Source organism: Protopterus annectens, chromosome 14.part0, assembly GCF_019279795.1.
Source record: "Protopterus annectens isolate FY-2018-M chromosome 14.part0, PAN1.0, whole genome shotgun sequence".
Taxonomy (NCBI): domain Eukaryota; kingdom Metazoa; phylum Chordata; order Ceratodontiformes; family Protopteridae; genus Protopterus; species Protopterus annectens.
The window spans coordinates 833,024,858-833,043,286 of record NC_056748.1 but is presented as its reverse complement, the minus strand read 5'-3'; the positions used below and the strand labels follow the sequence as shown (position 1 = coordinate 833,043,286).

Below are 18,429 nucleotides of genomic sequence, written 5' to 3'. Positions count from 1 at the left end.
TGACCAGGATTTACCCTTAACTACCTATGAGGATTCTGATGCAGAGGACTCTTATTTCCTCTGCTTCTCCCCCCCTGAGGATTTTTCTTTTGGTGAAATGCATACTCTTAGGGAGCATTTTCACTGGGAAAGCCAGAATTACTCTGATTCAAAAAAGTGGCTTAGAGATTTCTTACTCCTGCCCCAACACAGGCCCTTAGCTATCCCTCCTGTGCTGGACATTGTTGACTATGCCTTTTCGGAATCTAGCTTGGCCCCTGACTCGCTACCTCCTGCTCCCAGAAAACCTGATAGATATTACAGGGTTCCTGATTCTTGCAAGTTCCTTTTTAAAAATCCTACTGCGGATCCTGAGATCATTTCACAGAGACCCAAGGGCATTAAGGCTACTTCTGCCAAAAATCCTATGATAGAGATTCCAGGGTCCTGGATGGATGGGGTAAGAAGGTATACACCTCTGCAACCTTGGCCGTCAGGGCCTTAAATTGCCAGTTTCATAGTTAAAGTATCAGCAGCCTATTATTGGATTGCTTAAACAGAAAATGTTGATTCCTGATTGCGTTGAAAATAAGGATTTACAGGATTTAATGCATTCTGCTAAACAGGTTGAAAAACATACTTTGCAATGTGGTTTTGATTCACTAGAGGCATCTTGCAGGACTGCTGTCACCGGGTCTGTACTTGGAAGGCATGCTTGACCTAAGGAGCAATCTTTGCCAGATCATGTTAAAACTAAATTGATGGATGCTTCCTTAAATCAGAACTGCCTGTTTCTATTTAGCAACAAAGCAGAAGAAGTTCTTAAAAAGATGGAGGAAAAAGCTAAATCTATGCAAACTGTTAAAGATTTCTTACAAGTGCAGCCTCTAAGATTTAGTAGGCATTGGCCCTCAAAATATTGGTCCTTTCCTGCCTCTTTCAGGCCTTCAGTAGTTCAAACCCAGAACCAGCAGAACATCCAGGCTTCAGTCCCAGGGTACGCACAGGACTAATCAGTGGGGGGCTCCCACTTTGCAAATCAGGGAGTAGTAAGACTCCCCCCCTATGGTAAGCTGTCTCAGTGACTTAACTGTAAAACTTCCGAGAACTTCTCAACTGACTGCTCCTTTAGGGGGAAAGATTGCTCTGCAAGCTAAAAACTGGGAACTCATTACCTAGGACAGATGGGTTTTAAACATAGTTTCCCAAGGATATAGATTTCACTTCCACACGTTACCAGCCCCAAACGGTTGGCCAGATCTACCCCCAAATCAGTAGGCAGAGGCTCAAAAGCAAATACTCTCTCTGTTAAGATTAAAAGCTATTCAGACTGTACCAGAAGAGGAAAAGGGACAAGGTTTCTACTCAAGACTTTTCCTGGTACCCAGAAAAGACAACTCATGGCGTCCTATCCTGGACCTTTCTATCCTAAACACCTTTTTGGTGATTCCAAAATTCAAGATGCTAACTCTTCACCAGTTGCTTCCCATGATAGGCAAAGATGCCTGGTTGGCAACACTGGATTTAAAGGAAGCCTACCTGGACATCCCAATCAGGGAGTCATGCAGAAAATACCTACGCTTCAAAGCAGGCCGCCTGCCCCATCAGTTCTCTGCACTGCACTTTGGCTTATCTACTGCGCCCAGGGTATTCACAAAGTGCCTAGCTCCAGTCATTGCATTTTGCAGGCAAAGAAATCTTCAAATATACCCATACCTGGACGATGGTCTAATTCAGGCAGAAAGCCAGGACATACTTTTGAATCATCTGTCATTTGTACAAAAGGTGCTAACTTGTCCGGGGTACACCATAAATGAAAAGAAATCACATCTGGTACCCTGTCAGCAAATTATATTCCTGGGAGCAAGCTTGAACACAACTTCCCAGATGGCTTTCCTCATGCTAGAGAAACAAATTCATTTGACAACTTACTTCAAACTTCTTCTTCTTCTTTTGGCTTTTTCCCAGTTAGGGGTCGCCACAGTGAGTCACCTGTCCGCTCATGATTGGCAGTGGAGTTTTACAGTGTTGAGTTGCCAGCCCGGCACCCAACCTTCCACAGAAGGCACACCCACCCTTCCACAGAAGGCACACCCACGCACACACTCACTCACAACTTACTTCAAACTAATGGCCACAAAAACCCTGCTATCTGCAAGGCAAATACTGCAAGCCTTGGGATTCATGGCCTCCTGCATTCTTCTAATTCCGTATGCAAGACTGCATATGAGGAAACTACAATGGTATCTAAAAAGCCTATGGTGTCAACATTCTCAGGATCTAGAAGCAATGATTCCTATCATTCCTTGCCTACAGTTCCTTTGGTGGGCAGAGGCCTGCCACCAAAACAAAGGTCTACCATTCACTCTACCCCCTGCCGCCCAAACCCTAACAGATGCATCAAACTATGCATGGGGAGGTGGGCTCACCTGGCAGGGAAGTGCATTCAGGGCAAATGGAACCCAAGTCAAATGCACATGCATAATAATCAAAAAGAAATGCTAGCTGTACAGAATGCTCTGACATCCTTCAAGGACCGCATTCTTTCAGGACAATTAATGGTAAAGACGGACAACACCACTGTTATGTGGTACATAAACAAGCAGGGAGGTGCCCATTCATACCCCCTTTGAAGACTAGCCATGGCTCTGTGGAATACAGCCTTGAGCTACCAAGTGCATCTACAGGCTCAATTCTTGCCAGGAAAACTAAATGCATTGGCAGACGAACTAAGCAGAAATCTAATTGACCCACGCAAGTGGAAACTAGAACCAAAGACTTTCAACATGTTGATAAACAAATGGGTGGAGCCCACATATAGACCTGTTTGCTTCCCCCCAGAACTGCCAATTGGACAAATTCTACACAAGGACTCCCCACAAACAAGCTTGGAAAGTGGATGCTCTGTCCTTCAGCTGGAAAAATCTATCAGTTTATGCCTTTCCTCCTCTGCCTTTCCAAAGTACTACTAAAGATCAAACGGGACAAACCAAGGACGTTACTGATTGCACCAGATTGGCCATGCCAACACTGGTACCCCTTCTTGCGCAGCGTGTCACTGCTGGCTCCATGGCACCTGCCTCAGACCCCTACCCTGCTGTCATAGCAGGAGAGCCAGATTCTGCACCCTCAGCTTCAAACCCTGAACCTGGCAGCCTGGCTAATTACCTAATCTCTCCATTTCCATCCCTCAGTAAACAAGTGTTTGATGTTATTTTGGAGGCAAGAAGGCCTAGTACTAGAAAATCTTATGCCGAAAAATGGAAAAGATTCTGTGCCTGGAACCAAACTCATGAGATGGACACAGCTGAGCCCATTTTACCTCAGATTCTTCAATATTTAACTGAGATGCTTCACAAGGGTCTTTCTTTTTCCTCCATCAAAATTCATGCCTCAGCCATTTCAGCTCATTATAACACAGAACCACCCCTCTTCTCTCATCCACTGCTCAAGCAGTTCCTCAGAGGGTCCAAAAACTTAAGACCACCCAGGAGAGCCCCAACTCCAGCCTGGGACCTTAACTTTGTATTGGAAAAACTCACTGTTCCTCCTTTTGAGCCAGCTGCAAGTGCAGAGTTAAAATTCCTTTCTTGAAAAACAGCCTTCCTTTTAGCAATCACTTCAGCAAAAGGGTGTCAGAATTACAGGCCCTTATGGCAGTGGAGCCTTTCATCATCTTTCATGCGGACAGGGTGTCCCTTAGGACCAATCCCTCCTTCATGCCCAGGGTAGTATCCAGTCTGGCTCATAATCAGTTCATTCATTTGCCAACCTTCTTTTCTAATCCACAGAACAAAGGGGAATGGATACTGCACTCCTTAGATGTGCACAGACAACTTAGATTTTACCTGGACAGGACTAAACCTCAAAGGAAATCTGAACAACTGCTGGTGGCATTTGCCGCAGGGCAGAGGGGGAAGGCTATTTCAAAGCAAACTATTTCTAAATTGGTAGGCCATCGCATTCATTTCTGCTAAAAGCACCATGGAAAATCTATCCCACAGGGGATTAGACCACATTCAACCAGGGCTGCATCTACCTCTACAGCTTTCCTCATAGGTGTCCCTACCAGGGACATCCTAGAAGCTACTACCTGGAGTTCTGTACATAATTTCCCCAAGCATTACTATTTAATCCAGAGCTGGTTTTGCCACTGCAGTCTTGCAGGGCCTTATAGCTGGTCCTAATGCTATCTAAAGTCCTCTTCCCATCCTTAGCTTTGGGAATCTACCCAAATGTGATGACTGCAACATTGAAACATGAAGAACATAGTACAGTTGTGTGTACTTACCTTAAATGTAGATGTTAGAGTGTATTCACTGTTGCAGTCCTGGTTACCCTCCCTCCAGCCCCCTGACTTTTTTTGACTATACCTTTTTTCTCCTTTACCATGCTTGCTTTTTTGTTGGCAGTATAACTTTGTAACCAACGCAGGGCCCAAGACTTTGATAATCAGGTCGACTGAGGGCTACTGCAAGCAGATAACCCAAATGTGATGACTGCAACAGTGAGTACACTCGAACATCTACATTTATGCTAAGTGTACACAACTGTACTTTAAATGGCCCATTCTACTTCATCCCCTCTCTGCTCCTATCAGACTGACGAACATTTGCAGATCCCATCTGAGGTGGTAGATTCAAGCAGATCTGACAATCGCAGACCATTCATTCCTCCCTTACTCTCAGCCACTGTGACCACAGACGCTTGTTATCTCAGGTGGGAGGGGGCATTTCCATGGGAAGATGCTCCAGGGCACTTGGACTCTGATAGAGACCAGTCTGCAATATCAGCGTCTTGGAGATGGGGGCAGTTCTTTTGTCATTGCAAGCCTTTCAGGACGTCCTCCCTCCAGGGACTATTGCTTTTCACACCAACAACATGTCAGTTGTCTGATACATCAACAAGCAAGGAGTTATCCATTTGTACCCTTTCCACAGAGAAGTCTTGAGGGTCTGGAATGGGCAGTCTCTTCAAACCCCTTTCTTCTGGCAACACGTACTGGGGAAATCCAGCATGTTAGTACACAGGCTCAGCAGGTCTGTTCTGATGCCTCACAAGTGGTCCCTCAATCAAGTCAGTAGTGAATGAGATATTTGACCATTGGGGTTTTCTCTGGTGTGACCTCTTTGCGTCCTGTTTCAACAACAAATGCAGCAGTTATTTTGCTCTGACTCTCTCTTCAGGGGGCTCCCAGAGGGATGCTGTGGTCTATGATTGGCCTCCAGGACTCCTGTATGCCTATCTTCCTATTCCTTTGATCCCAAGTTTTCTTCAGAAAGCCAAATGGTTGAAGAGCTCAGTAATCCTCATTGCCCCCTTCTGGCTTCATCAGGTGTGGTTCCCCTTCTGGTCTCATCTCAAACATCCTCCATGGATGCTGGAACCCAAACAGGACCTCCTTTCTCATCTAACATTAGGACGCCACCCCGATCTCCACACAGTCAAGTTGACTGCATCGTTTCTCCAGTTCCTATGATTGCTAGAGGGCTCAGTTTTTCCTCTCTGGTCAAAGCTATACTTTTGGCCTCTCAAACAATCTACTAAAAGTAAGTGGAAGAGGTTCTCCATTTTGGCAATCAGCAATAACATTGATCCCTTTTCTGCTCCGATCCCCTCTATTCTGTCATTTTTGCAATCTTTATATAAGCAAGGTTCCAGTTTTGCTACTGTTGAACTTCGGTTAGTGGCTATTTCCAACTTTCATTCAGGATTGCCTCCAGGGTCTATTGCTTCTGCTTCTGCTAGGTTATGTAAAGCCTTCATGAAAGGTGTTTTTCTTCTGAGGCCTCCTATTAAAGATCCTACTCCTCAGTGGGATCTTACTCTGGTTCTGCAAGCCTTAACTCAGAGTCCCTTTGAGTTGGCTAAGGATTGTGACTTGAAGTTTTTGTCTTATAAATCCACTTTTCTTGTTGCCATTACATCAGCTAAAAGAGTTTTCGAGTTGCAAACCCTCTCTTCCAAGCATCCTTCCATCATTTTCCACAAGGATAGGGTGACTCTCTGTAGTACTCCTTTCTTAAATATCTTTATGAAATTATTTAAAATGAATATATTTACATTCTTTATAATATAAGTAATTAAAACAGGCTAACAACAATTTCAAACTAACAATCATAAAAACATCAAGTCAAACTATATACAAGTGTGTCTAGATTTATATTAATAATAAACAGTTTACCATTTAGTTTTGATTACATGAAGAACTTAAGTCATCTCTCTCCAGAATATCTGCAATCTTTTGCCATTAATTATAGTAAGTAGTTCTTATCATTCTGCTACTGATGGTTCTCATCTCCATTCTTGGTACGTTCAATGCAGTAGAATTCTTTAAAGGAGGGCGAAGTCTCACTTTTTTAGTTATAGTCCATAAAAGTGAAAACTTTATCCGAGGAACACATTGAGGTATGGGTGCGTTAAATAAATTTAGAGATTTAGACAGATGAAAATTATCATTAAAAATGGTTTGTATGAAATAATTTTGTTCCAAAATGATTTAAGAATTTAATCCTTACATCTTCCAATATCAACCAATGTATTCAACTACCTGTGTTCTTTCCTAATTATTATAACAAAGGGGAATACCTCCTGCATTTCTTGGATGTCCACAGGCAGTTTCGTTTCTGCCTACATAGGACAAAGTTGTTCAGGAAGTCGGAACAGTTATTTGTTTCTTTTTCTCATAATTGTAAGGGTCAAGGTGTTTGCAAAGTGACATTAGCAAAGTGGATTACTAACTTTATTGCCTGTGTTTATGAAAAGAATGGCTGGCAGTTGCCAAGTCATCCAAAAGCTCGCTCAACAAGATCCTTTGCTGCATCTGCATTCTTGTAGGATCCCCATTGATGACATTTGTGCTGCAGCCACTTGGTCTAACTCTCATACCTTTGTGTCCCACTGTAAATTGGATGTCATGTCCAGGAGCAGGATGTCCTTTGGTTCATTGGTGCTTCAGTGGCATATCCTTCCTTGAGGTCACCCAAGAAGTTATGTAGCTGGGGATTCTGACCCATACGTGAAGCAGAATGAGATAGGCAGCATCAGATTTATTAGTTATGTACTTATAGCATAACTTTGTATATGTGTTGTCCTTTTCTCATTCTGCTTCACCTTCCTGCCCAACCATTCCCCTTCCATATTGGCTATACTTCAAGAGGATCTAGATAGCCTTTGTTGGAACCTCGGTTCCAAGTTGAGCTCCTGGTTACCTTTTTTTTTTCTTTGCTTTTGTGGGCAGCAAACTCGATCTGAGGAGGTTGGATGAGACGTTGGGGTAGGGGAGGAGTTTGATCCTGGAAGTTCAAGTCTGGGGGAGGTGGCCGAGCCAGATATGATTTTCAAATCTGAGACCCATACGTGAAGCAGAATGAGAAGAGAACAACACAGATACCAAGTTATGGTAAGTACATAACTAATAATGTCAGTCACAGGAGATATAAAAAGTAACACCGTTTGATAGATTCAATCAAATGCAGAAAAACAATACTTAACTAATTTCACTATATTTTCCTGACTAAAGAGTTACTGTTCCCTAGTTAAGTTGCTTACTACAGCAAGGCAAGATGATGAATATTGAGTTGTTTACTACAGCAAGGCAAGGTGAGGTATTAGGTTCCCTTATATCCATGTGCAGCACTGGGTATCGCCTTCTTGTGTAGTGGTGCCCTGGTTGCTAAGTGGAGATCCCCTTTTCTCCCCAGTTCATCTTCAAAGTCACACTCTATTCTTATGTCTTCAGGCAATGTGCTAAGGGCTTGTTCCCTCATCAAAAGGTGCCAGCCTTTCAAAAGTGGTGACCAGACACCCACTCACCCACCTATGAAAATAAGTGCTTAACTGAGCAATATAATCACATAGACTTTCATCTGCCTTGCGTCTGCGCTGATGAAACTTTCTTCTGTAAGCTTCAGGTGTTAACTTAAAACATTCCAATAAACATTATTTAACTTTATCATAGTTTAAACAATCAGTATCAGACAATTTAGAAACTGCACTTACAGCTTTATCATGGAGTAAGGGGTTCAGAACCATACCCAGAACCCCTGGTCAGCAAGACCTGTTTATATACTCTTTCAAATATACGTATAAAACTGTCAAAAGTGTCACCGTCTGAAAACTGTGGAAGAAATTTACTGACCTTTATTGCTTCTGGGGTTCGGTTATTCCCTTCCCAGTTTTCTCCATGAACCTGACGAAGAATCAGCATTTGCCTCTCATGTTGGTGCTGTTTCTCCTTTTCTTTCGCCTCCAAACACTACAGTCTCTCTGCTAATTCTAATTCTAAATGTTTGGCTCCAGTTCAAGTCTCTCTAACTTCAAATGGGTTTTTAATTCCTGTGAGAAAAAGTTGAACTGTCCTGTTTCTGAAGGCTGCACAATCCCCATCACCAGACTGGTTGTTTTCTGGTTGCTGGCCTGTGCTGCAGCTGTGATTAAGGCTGAAATAATTTCCTCTTTAGTTAGGTTGGCAGGCATCACTCATTTGGCTTTGAACACCTTGGCCAACTGGTTCTTTGCCAGCTTGCCATAATCCTCTGCTAACATGATTAAACTAACAAAAATAAATAAAACTGTTGTGAAAATGAAACTTTGTATGTTCACCATGTGGCTGCTGAGAGTACACACACACTTTCAGTGACAATCTTGCAAAGGCTACTGAAGTTCAATTATAATACCACCAAGCTGCCACCAATATGTAATGGTCCCTGCTCTGCTCCAGTAGTCAAGGAGCCTCAATTCTCACTACTGACACTGGTGAGGCACGGCCATTAGCAACAAAAATGGATACACACAGTATTTCCCAGATGCAGCTCTTTGCACCCAGCACAATTTCCCTTAAGAGTACACAGAGAGTACACTCCAGACGTGGGGCTGGACTCTCTCTATCTGTGACTTTCTCTCTCTGTCTTTCCAGGTGCTGAAGACTCCACACTGACCACTTTGGAGCTCTGTGTCCCTGTTCCAAGTATCTGACACACACAATATTTGACTTTGACACACACCTGGGAAAGGCTGGCACAAATGTACTTGCTATGCCCCCTATGCCCAGACTGTAAAGTAATTATGCTGCCACAAGTCAGCTACTGTAAGGCTCTTACAAGGGTATTCAATTGTACTGAGTAAAATTAATGCTAATAAAAATGGAAGTGTTTGACCAGTGCAGCAAGGTATAGAAATATTTAATGCAAAATAATAAAATAAATAAAATGGAAAACATGATGCTACTAAATATCTAGTTAAAATAAAACCAGAGTTTCAATCACAGGAGATATAAAAATAACACAGTTGGTTAGATTCACATAGATGCAGAAAACAATACTTAATCTCACAGTATTTTCCTGATTGACTAAATAATTACTGTTCCCTAGTTAAGTTACTTACTACAGCAAGGCAAGATGAGGTGTGAGGTTGTGTGAGATATCTTATTTGAGATCTTTCCTGTCAGGATCTGAAAAACAGTGGTGCTGCGAGATTTCTGTCATATCTCACTAATATCTAAAAAAATCCTTTCAGTGCTGGTTATAGAATGACATCACATCTGGTGACCTGACTCTCATACAATACAAACACCCAGTGCTTTGCCAAGGTCAGTTGTAGCATCTGAAAGCTATAAAACAATTTCAAAAACTTTCACCTTTCCAGTGTAGCAATTAGTTCACCCTTAAGGACAATATGGTAAGATTCCTAGTCCTGGTTTTCCAATACATTTTTGTCTCTGGCTGCAATCAGACCTGTAAGCTAAAATCTTTATGGCCAAAATCAATCCATTTAATTTTCAACCTATTTTTCTAAATTAGCTGGACTGAGATTAACCTCTTCCCTTCCAGAATTCTCTGTTAAAACATATACATTTAATCACTTATAATAATACTGACATACATGTATATCTCTTTACTGTCCAGCACGACCCACTGTTGATGCGTTTTAACACAAGCAACTTTCAAATACATTTTTAACACAAGCATCTGTACAAGTCATTGTAATAGTCAAATGACAAAATTCTTTACAAAACTCCAACTAGTTATGCTGGCATATGTTACATGTGCACCACCCTAATAATATTATACTGTATATAAAACTAAAAAGAGGAGTAATGTTTTCACTGCTCGTATCTTAATATCCATAACCAAGACATTCCAGGTTTGTAGTTTTTGTATTATGTTTTGTTTAGTCTCTTCTCACATATTGAGGGGTTAGAAAGGCAATTACAATGGAATATGGTTCCCAAATATGCAACCAAGTCCAGAAGGTTTAGGATTTTTCCTTTTAAGTGTTTGCATAAATATTTGTATACCCCAAGTAGACTTCAGAGAAATTTTCCTTTGGTAGATAACAGATGTTTGAAGTGTGATGAAAAAGACAGAGGTAGCTGGGAACATTTTTTGGGAGTGTGACAAGGTAGCAGATTTTTAACAGTTCCCTGCAGAATACTGTCAGAAATGTTGGGGGAATGGCTGTAACTAAGGACATGTTTCTTATGAGCTCAGACACCATATGTAAAGTTTCTGTACATGATAAGGCCTTATTTAGTTTAATGCTTTTGGCTGCCAAGAAACCAATTACTAGAAAATCTAAACCAGCTGTAACTGAAGTATTGAATATTGTGAAGGAGATGAAATAATTAGAGGGTGGGGTCTTTAGATAAGAAAGGAGCAAATTCTATAGAAATAAATGGAATCTGAAATACTTGCATAATGTTCAGAAGGAGAAGCAAGGTTTAAGGTAAGGCAGGAATTGAACAATCTAATGTTAGAGTGAGTGTACATTACATATAAGCTGGGAATTGAAAAATTTATCTAATGTTAGAGTGAGTATATAGTACATATAAGCTTACTTTCTTGTTAATGCATATATTTGACAAATGTTAGTATGGTTTGCTTTCTTTTCTGTTACTGTATGTGTAGCTAAGGTTTTAAGTGATAGTTTAATAAATGTGTTTAAAAACCGAGACAATGGGAAAATAAAATGCATGAAATAGACAAATCATGTCTGCTGAGAAGTAGATGGATGCAATCTGTTAGTCAAAGCTAGCAAGTTGTCTATTAAATAGCACAGAAACTTGCTGACTGGGTGAGTCATGTGGTCTTTCTGTTGCTAGAACAAATATATTGGTATTAAAGTATGCCTTATAACCACTGTTGAATGTGTGTTTGTATCTTGTTATGCTAAAACTAGTTTTTGATTATCTTTCTTTATTTTATTTTTAGTGTTTAAGAGCTGTATTGAAGTTAATGTCCGAATGCTGGGCTCATAATCCCGCATCTAGACTTACTGCATTGCGAATCAAGAAAACACTAGCCAAGATGGTGGAATCACAAGATATAAAAATTTGATAAAATGGAACTGAAATTGTCCATGGATATCTAAGTGCGGTACGAAATGGAGCTTGTGCTGACAGGAGGACACAACTATTGATCTACTTATTTTATTACACTTCAAAGGCTGCTGACTTCTAAATGTCAAAAACTGCAACATATTTCTGGGAGCTCATCTTAAGTGGAAGACTTTACACTACGTAATAGGTATTAGGCAGCCTGTTCTTAATTGTTGGTGCACGTTTTATTGCTCTGAAATCAGGACTTTATGCCTATGTTTGAGACTGGGGTATATGTCTCTTCCCCAGAAAACTCTGGGAACTCAACTGCACGTTGGTGGTGCTTTCTGTGAAAGCCTTTATAAAGCTATAATGAATTGTTTTTGAGACCTTTATTATATTTTTTATCTTTAAAATATAGCCAACTTGAACTAAACATTTAAAAGATATCTTAAGTTTGCCAAGTTTTTTGTCAGGTTTTTCACACCCAATGTTTTTATTTATCTTTTATATCTATATATATATATATATATATATATATATATATATATATAATTTTTTTTGGTGGGTGCGCCATTTCCTTTCTGTGTAATTCTAAGCGCATTTATACACACAACCTTTCAAAAGAAAAAAATATTTGAAGTTCTCTTCACTCATCTTTTGCAGAATCAACCCACGCTACCAAGATTCAGTAATTTTGCTCAGTTTTTAGAGTTGTATAATGATGAGCATCTGATCATTAGAATGTCATTGTGACATTTATGAGGCTGTTTACTTGGTGTGTATCCTGGATTCTTACATTAGATGAATTAGAGATTGTCAGTTGGCCGCTGTATATTTTTCACATAGGTTCTACCAAGGCTGCTGTTAAACATTTGATAGTCAAATTTTCTTTCTAGACATGTATTGGAAACCATAAAATGTGTTAAAATGTGGCCAGAATCAGACAGCATAACTAGCACCTGTATACCACATTCACATTATAGCTGCCTTATTTTAATGTTTCATCATATAGCCTTATTGTACCCTTAATTATGCAAGTATTTGTTTGTGTCGTGCTGTTTTAACTTGGGTGGCCTTTTGAAGAGGAAACCACAAGTGAACTAATAATACCATATTTTGTGAAATTATAAATGTTTGTAAAAACTATAGAATAACCATCTTTAAAGTATCTGTCTTTCATTACCTGCAAAACATTTTATGGGTTAGGAAGCCTTTGCAGTGTTTTGTATTTTTTAATATATTCTGAGAACTGTATAGAAACAAAGTTAAAATCAAAGTGTATGCCCCTGTTTCTGTCGTAATAATTGCTGTGTTTTACAAGCTGTGCAGATTTTTCATTATTTTATTTTAGAGGTCCTGCAGTAAGGAAAAGTGCCACATGTTTCCCTAGCAGATTTTTTGCAACAGTGTTACTCAGTGTCACAGTCTTAGAAATTGTTAATTTCCGTCCATTGCCAGTGTTGCCCAGAAAGCATTTAAGTTACCAGTATTTCTATAATATTGTCTCTGTTTGCCATGAGAGTAGCATCATTAAATTTGCCCTAAATTGAATGTTCCTGTTCCAGCTTTCTTTACGAGAGCAGTTTTTTCTGGACTGCCTATGTTCTACTTCATCAGCTGTGCACAAACCCATATAGTAATTTTTTTTCTAAACTAGTTTGCATAATGTCTTTTTTATTTTTGGGTGGAATCAAGTTTTCTGAATCTGGATTTGCAGTCCTTGTGAAAACTTACATTGCACAACTTAATTTTTTCACCCCTGTAGTAATAGAGAAACAAGTGTGTAAGAGCAGTGTCCTTGTCCTGCATAGCCATGGGGACAGAATGATTTGAAATACGAACACTGTAAATGGTTAGTAATAAAATAATTCCTGATATACATGACTTGGTTAATGCCAGTACTTTTTACTTTCTTGTTTGAAATTGTCTATGTTTAACTTATACTGTGTGTTAACATAGCATTTTTCACTGTTGATTTTCATTTTACATTTCTGCACTGGTAAAGTCTTGATCATTTGAGCTAAAGCTTACAGTAGGATCAAGGTGATGGTATATGATAGGATGTTAGTTTTATTTAAGGGTCATATGCTCAAATTGGATTCCAGGATTTTTGTACAATTAAAACTTTTTGGTAGTAAGTAAAGATAACGTTAAGGTGTGTGACATAGGTAACTGAAAAGGTCATTTTTGCACAAAACACTTTATAGAGATTAAAAGGCAAACTGAATGTTGTTGTCTTTCGGCTTTTCCCGATTAGGCTCGACGTCCAACCTTCAACAAAGGCATGCCCATTTACCCATATCTTTCGAATGCCCACCCAACCGCGGTGAGGACATGCAGACTCCACACAGAACGCACCCCCCGCACTCCAGCCAAGAATCGAACGGGAGAACCTCTTGCTGTGAGGCAACAACGCTACCACTGCACCACCGCGGATAAAAGGCAAACTGAATACATTCCTGAAATTGAAGTTTTATTCCAGAAGTAGCCACAGGTTTCAGAAACTCTTGATCTGGTAGCCAGTATGTGTAGTAGTTTGATTTTAGTCACCAGAAGAGTGGGTGAGGAGCACAGTTGTCTTCCACATGGAGTAAAGCAAGGGCTTAATCTGACACTACCAGTTTATAGTAGGAGGCTGTTGAGAGTCCTGTCCATTCAAAGAATCTAAGTAGTTCTTCAGGAAATTTTAAAATGATTCTGTCCTCAGCAATACATCTTTACAGATGTCCTGCATTCCAAAACTGGAAGGAATGATGTAGCTGATCACAGCACTAGGGGGCTTTCATGACAGCTGTCCTGCTTGTCAGTGTCATAAGAATTGCCACCTAGGTACTGCTGCTAAGGCTGGCTTTTTTGTTTACAGGAAAACCTACCTTAGGAAAAGCATGTGTTGGACCACATTGAAGCAGTCATCACTGGTGTGCCAGATCCTAGTGGAGAGGAGTGAGGCAGAAAATACAGCTGTATAAGTTGAACTTACCATAACAGTAGATGTCTGAATGGTAACTGCTGCAACAGTCTTAGTTAGATGCAGGGATCTCTCTACTTAATCTCCCAGCAAGGATGTAACAGCTAGCCAGCTTCCAAACCTTCAGGGCATCAAGGCTGCTGCAGCAGTGATCAATATGAAGAATGTAAATAATTCCTAGGCAGTGTACTGATAAGAATTAGAGGAACCCTTCTGCAGTGGGTGAAGCACTTGGGGACATCCTCCTTGTTCCCATGGTTGACTTTGTCATGTCACATTACCTCATTCAGAGTGATAATGTTTCTGTTAACATCTGTGTAGGGTGATGTTCTTCATGTTTCACTGTTGCAGTCATTACATTTGGGTTATCCTCTTGCAGTAGCCCTCAGTCGGCCTGATTAACAAAGTCTTGGGTCCTGCGTCAGTTGCTGTCTCTTCTTCTGTGACGTCAGGTCGTCAGGGGTATAAAACATGCAGCCGATGCCATTACATCTTTCTTGCCGTGCGGTGCCTGAAGCAGAAGCAGTTCGCAAGTGCCGGTTGGCCGACTCCTGAAATTTTTGTTTTCGAGTTTCAGAACCAAAGTCTTCAACTAAAGCTAAGTACCCCGTTGGGGAAACATTTTCTTGCTCCTTACCGATGTCAGTAAAAGTTAATAATTGCATTTCTTGTGGAAAGCAAATACCTCACAACGATTTTCATTCATACTGTATTCCTTGCCTAGGCCCTGACCACAACGTATCTTGTTGTCAGTTTTGTGACTTATTTAATCAATGCACTATCCATCGTCAGTATATTTTCACCTCTAAATATTTCGGTTCTCTGTTCATTTATCCAGAAATGTCGTCGGTTAGCCATCTGACTACGAGAATTCCAAAAAAGCGCAAAGATAAAGACAGCCTGCCTAGGTCCAAAACTGCCGATGACGCTTCTAAGCCAGTCGCCGGTACTCAGCGAGGCGCTTTCGCAGCCTCTGATACCCGCTACTTCTGATTCGCAGGCTTCTACTGAGGTCCATTCAGAGTCCAGTATGCTGCGGGATGCTTCAACTGTAGAATCTGCGGATGTCTCTACCTTGGATGGGTCTGGAGCCGCTTTTCAGGCACCGGCTTCTGAGGGTATATTCAGGCCTATGGACTTGCATATTAAACCGACGCCTCCTTCTTTCTTTAAGGCCTAAACCTCGAACCATGCCTAAGAAACCAACGCCCAGGCCGCATGCACAGGCGTCTATGCCTAAAAAACAAATAAGAATGGCTGAAGATCTTATAACTCTGATCAGGGGAAGCCAACCACCCTCTTCTAAGAGGCCTAGGACTGAATTTGTTTATGAATCCTCTGACCAGGATTCTGATTTTTTCCGATTCTTCTGATGATCTGGATTGACCCTTATCTACTTATGAGGATTCTGATTCAGAGGACTCTATTCCCTCTGCTTCCCCTCCAGAGGATTTTTCTTTTGGTGAAACCTTGCACACTAAAGGAACATTTTCACTGGAAAAGCCAGGATTTTTTTGATTCGAAAAAGAGGCTTAGGGATTTCTTACTCCTGCCTTAGCATAGGCCTTTAGCGATACATCCTATACTAGACATTATTGATGCCTTTTTGGAATCTAGTTTGGCCCCTGATTCTTTGCCTCCTGCTCCCAGAAAACCTGATAGATATTACAGGGTCCCTGATTCTCACAAGTTCCTTTTTAAAAATCCTATTGCGGATCCAGAGACTATTTCACAGGGACCCAAGGGCATTAAAGCTTCTACTGCTAAAAATCCTACCCCCTCTGATAGAGACTCCAGGATGCTGGATAGATATGGTAAGAAGGTTTACACTTCTGCAACCTTGGTCATTACGGCCTTAAACTGTCAGTTTCATATGTTAAAGTATCAACAACATGTTATTGGATTGCTTAAAAAGAAAATTATGTTGATTCCTGACTGTGCTGAAAATAAAGAATTACAGGATTTAATGCATTCTGCTAAACAGGTTGGAAAACATACTTTGCAGTGTGGATTTGATTCATTAGAGGCCTCTTGCAAGGCTGCTGTCACTGGGTCTGTACTCAGAAGGCATGCTTGGCTTAAGGAGCAATCTTTGCCTGATCGTGTTAAAGCTAAACTGTTGGATGCTCCCTTAAATCAGGACCGCCTGTTAGGCAACAAAGCTGAGGAAGTTCTTAAAAAGACTGAAGATAAAGCTAAATCTATGCAAACTGTTAGAAATGTCTTACAAGTTCATCCTCCAAGATTTAGTAGGCACTGGCCCTCTAAGAATCTGTCCTTTCTGGCCCCTTCCAGGTCTTCTTAGTCCAAACCCAGACACAGCAGAAACCCCAGATTTCAGTCCCAGGGTATGCACAGGACTAAGCAGGGGGTCTTCCGGATCCGAATCTGGGAGTAGTAAGACTCCCCATTATGTAAAACTGTCTTAATGACTTGCTCTTACAACTTCCAAGCACTTCTCAACTGAATGCCCCTTTAGGCGGAAAGATTGGTCTACAGGCAAAAAACGGGAAACTCATTACCCAGGACAAATGGGTCTTAAATATAGTGTCCCAAGGATACAGATTTCACTTCCACCCATTACCAACACCAAGGGGGGGGGTGGCCAGAGGCCCAAAAGCAAATACTTTCTGTCTCAAACATGGGGGCTATTCATTTGGTACCAGAAGAGGAAAAGGAACAAGGTTTCTATTCAAGACTTTTCCTGGTACCCAGAAAAGACAGTTCATGGCATCCTATCCTGGACCTTTCTATTCTAAACACCTTTTTGGAGATTCCAAAATTCAAGATGCTGACTCTTCACCAGTTGCCTCCTATGCTAGGCAAAGATGCTTGGTTGGCAACACTAGATTTAAAAGAAGCATACCTGTACATCCCTATCAGGGAATCTTGTAGAAGATACCTACGCTTCAAAGCAGGCTACATGCACTATCAGTTCTCTGCACTGCCCTTTGGCTTATCTACTGCGCCAAGGGTATTCACAAAGTGCCGAGCTCCAGTCATTGCATTTTGCAGGCAAAGAAATATTCAAATATACCCATACCTAGACGATTGTCTAATTCAGGCAGAAAGCCAGGACATACTTTTGAATCATCTGGCCTTTGTACAAAGGGTGCTGACTTGTCTGGGGTATACCATAAACGAAAATAAATCACATCTGGTACCCTGTCAACAAATTATATTCCTGGGAGCAAGCTTTAATACAACTTCCCAGATGGCTTTCCTCACGCCAGAGAAACAGATTCATTTGACAACCTACTTCAAACAAATGGCCACTAAAACCATGCTATCTGCAAGGCAAATACTGCAAGCCTTGGGGTTCATGGCCTCCTGCATTCTTGTAATTCTGTATGCAAGACTGCATATGAGGAAGCTACAGTGGTGTCTAAAAAGCCTATGGTGTCAACATTCTTAGGATCTAGAAGCAGTGATTCCTATCATACCTTGCTTATGCCTAGAGTTCCTTTGGTGGGCAGAGGCCTGCCACCAAAACAAGGGATTACCATTCACGCTACCCCCTGCCGCCCAAACCCTAACAGACGCATCAGACTATGAATGGGGGGCTCACCTGGCAGGGAAGTACATTCAGGGCAAATGGAACCCAAGTCAAATGCACCTGCATATTAATCAAAAAAAAATGTTGGCTGTACAGAATTCTGACAGCCTTCAAGGACCACATTCTTCCAGGACAAAATGATAAAGACGGACAACACCACTGTTATGTGGTACATAAACAAGCAGGGGGGTACACATTCTTAGCCCCTCTGCAGACTAGCCATGGCATTGTGGAACACAGCCTTGAGCTACCAAGTCAATCTACAAGCTCAATTCCTCCCAGGAAAACTAAATACACTGGCAGACGGTCTAAGCAGAAACTCATGGACCCACACAAGTGGAAACTGGAACCAGGGATTTTCAACATGTTGACAAGCAAATGAGGGAGCCCAGATATAGACCGGTTCGCCTCCCCGCAGAACTATCAGTTGGACAAATTTTGCACAAGGATTCCCCACAAACAAGCTTGGAAAGTGTATGCTCTGTCCTTCAGCTGGAAAAAACTATCAGTTTATGCCTCTGCTCTCCAAAGTACTACTAAAGATCAAACAGGACAAGCCAAGGATGATTTTGATTGCACCAGACTGGCCACGCCAACACTGGTACC

At 41.2% G+C, this 18,429-nt stretch overlaps 1 protein-coding gene across 1 annotated transcript in view; it reads left to right on the top strand.

Annotated features, from left to right (window-relative positions):
- The window catches only part of BMPR1A (bone morphogenetic protein receptor type 1A), a 1,674,184-nt gene extending 1,661,001 nt beyond the window's left edge, over nt 1-13,183 (top strand). The window contains exon 13 of the mRNA XM_044056589.1: nt 11,190-13,183. Coding sequence (XP_043912524.1) covers nt 11,190-11,315 — 126 coding nt within the window. The 3' untranslated portion in view covers nt 11,316-13,183. The remainder of the gene's footprint in view (nt 1-11,189) is intronic.
- The last annotated feature ends 5,246 nt before the right edge of the window (nt 13,184-18,429 follow it).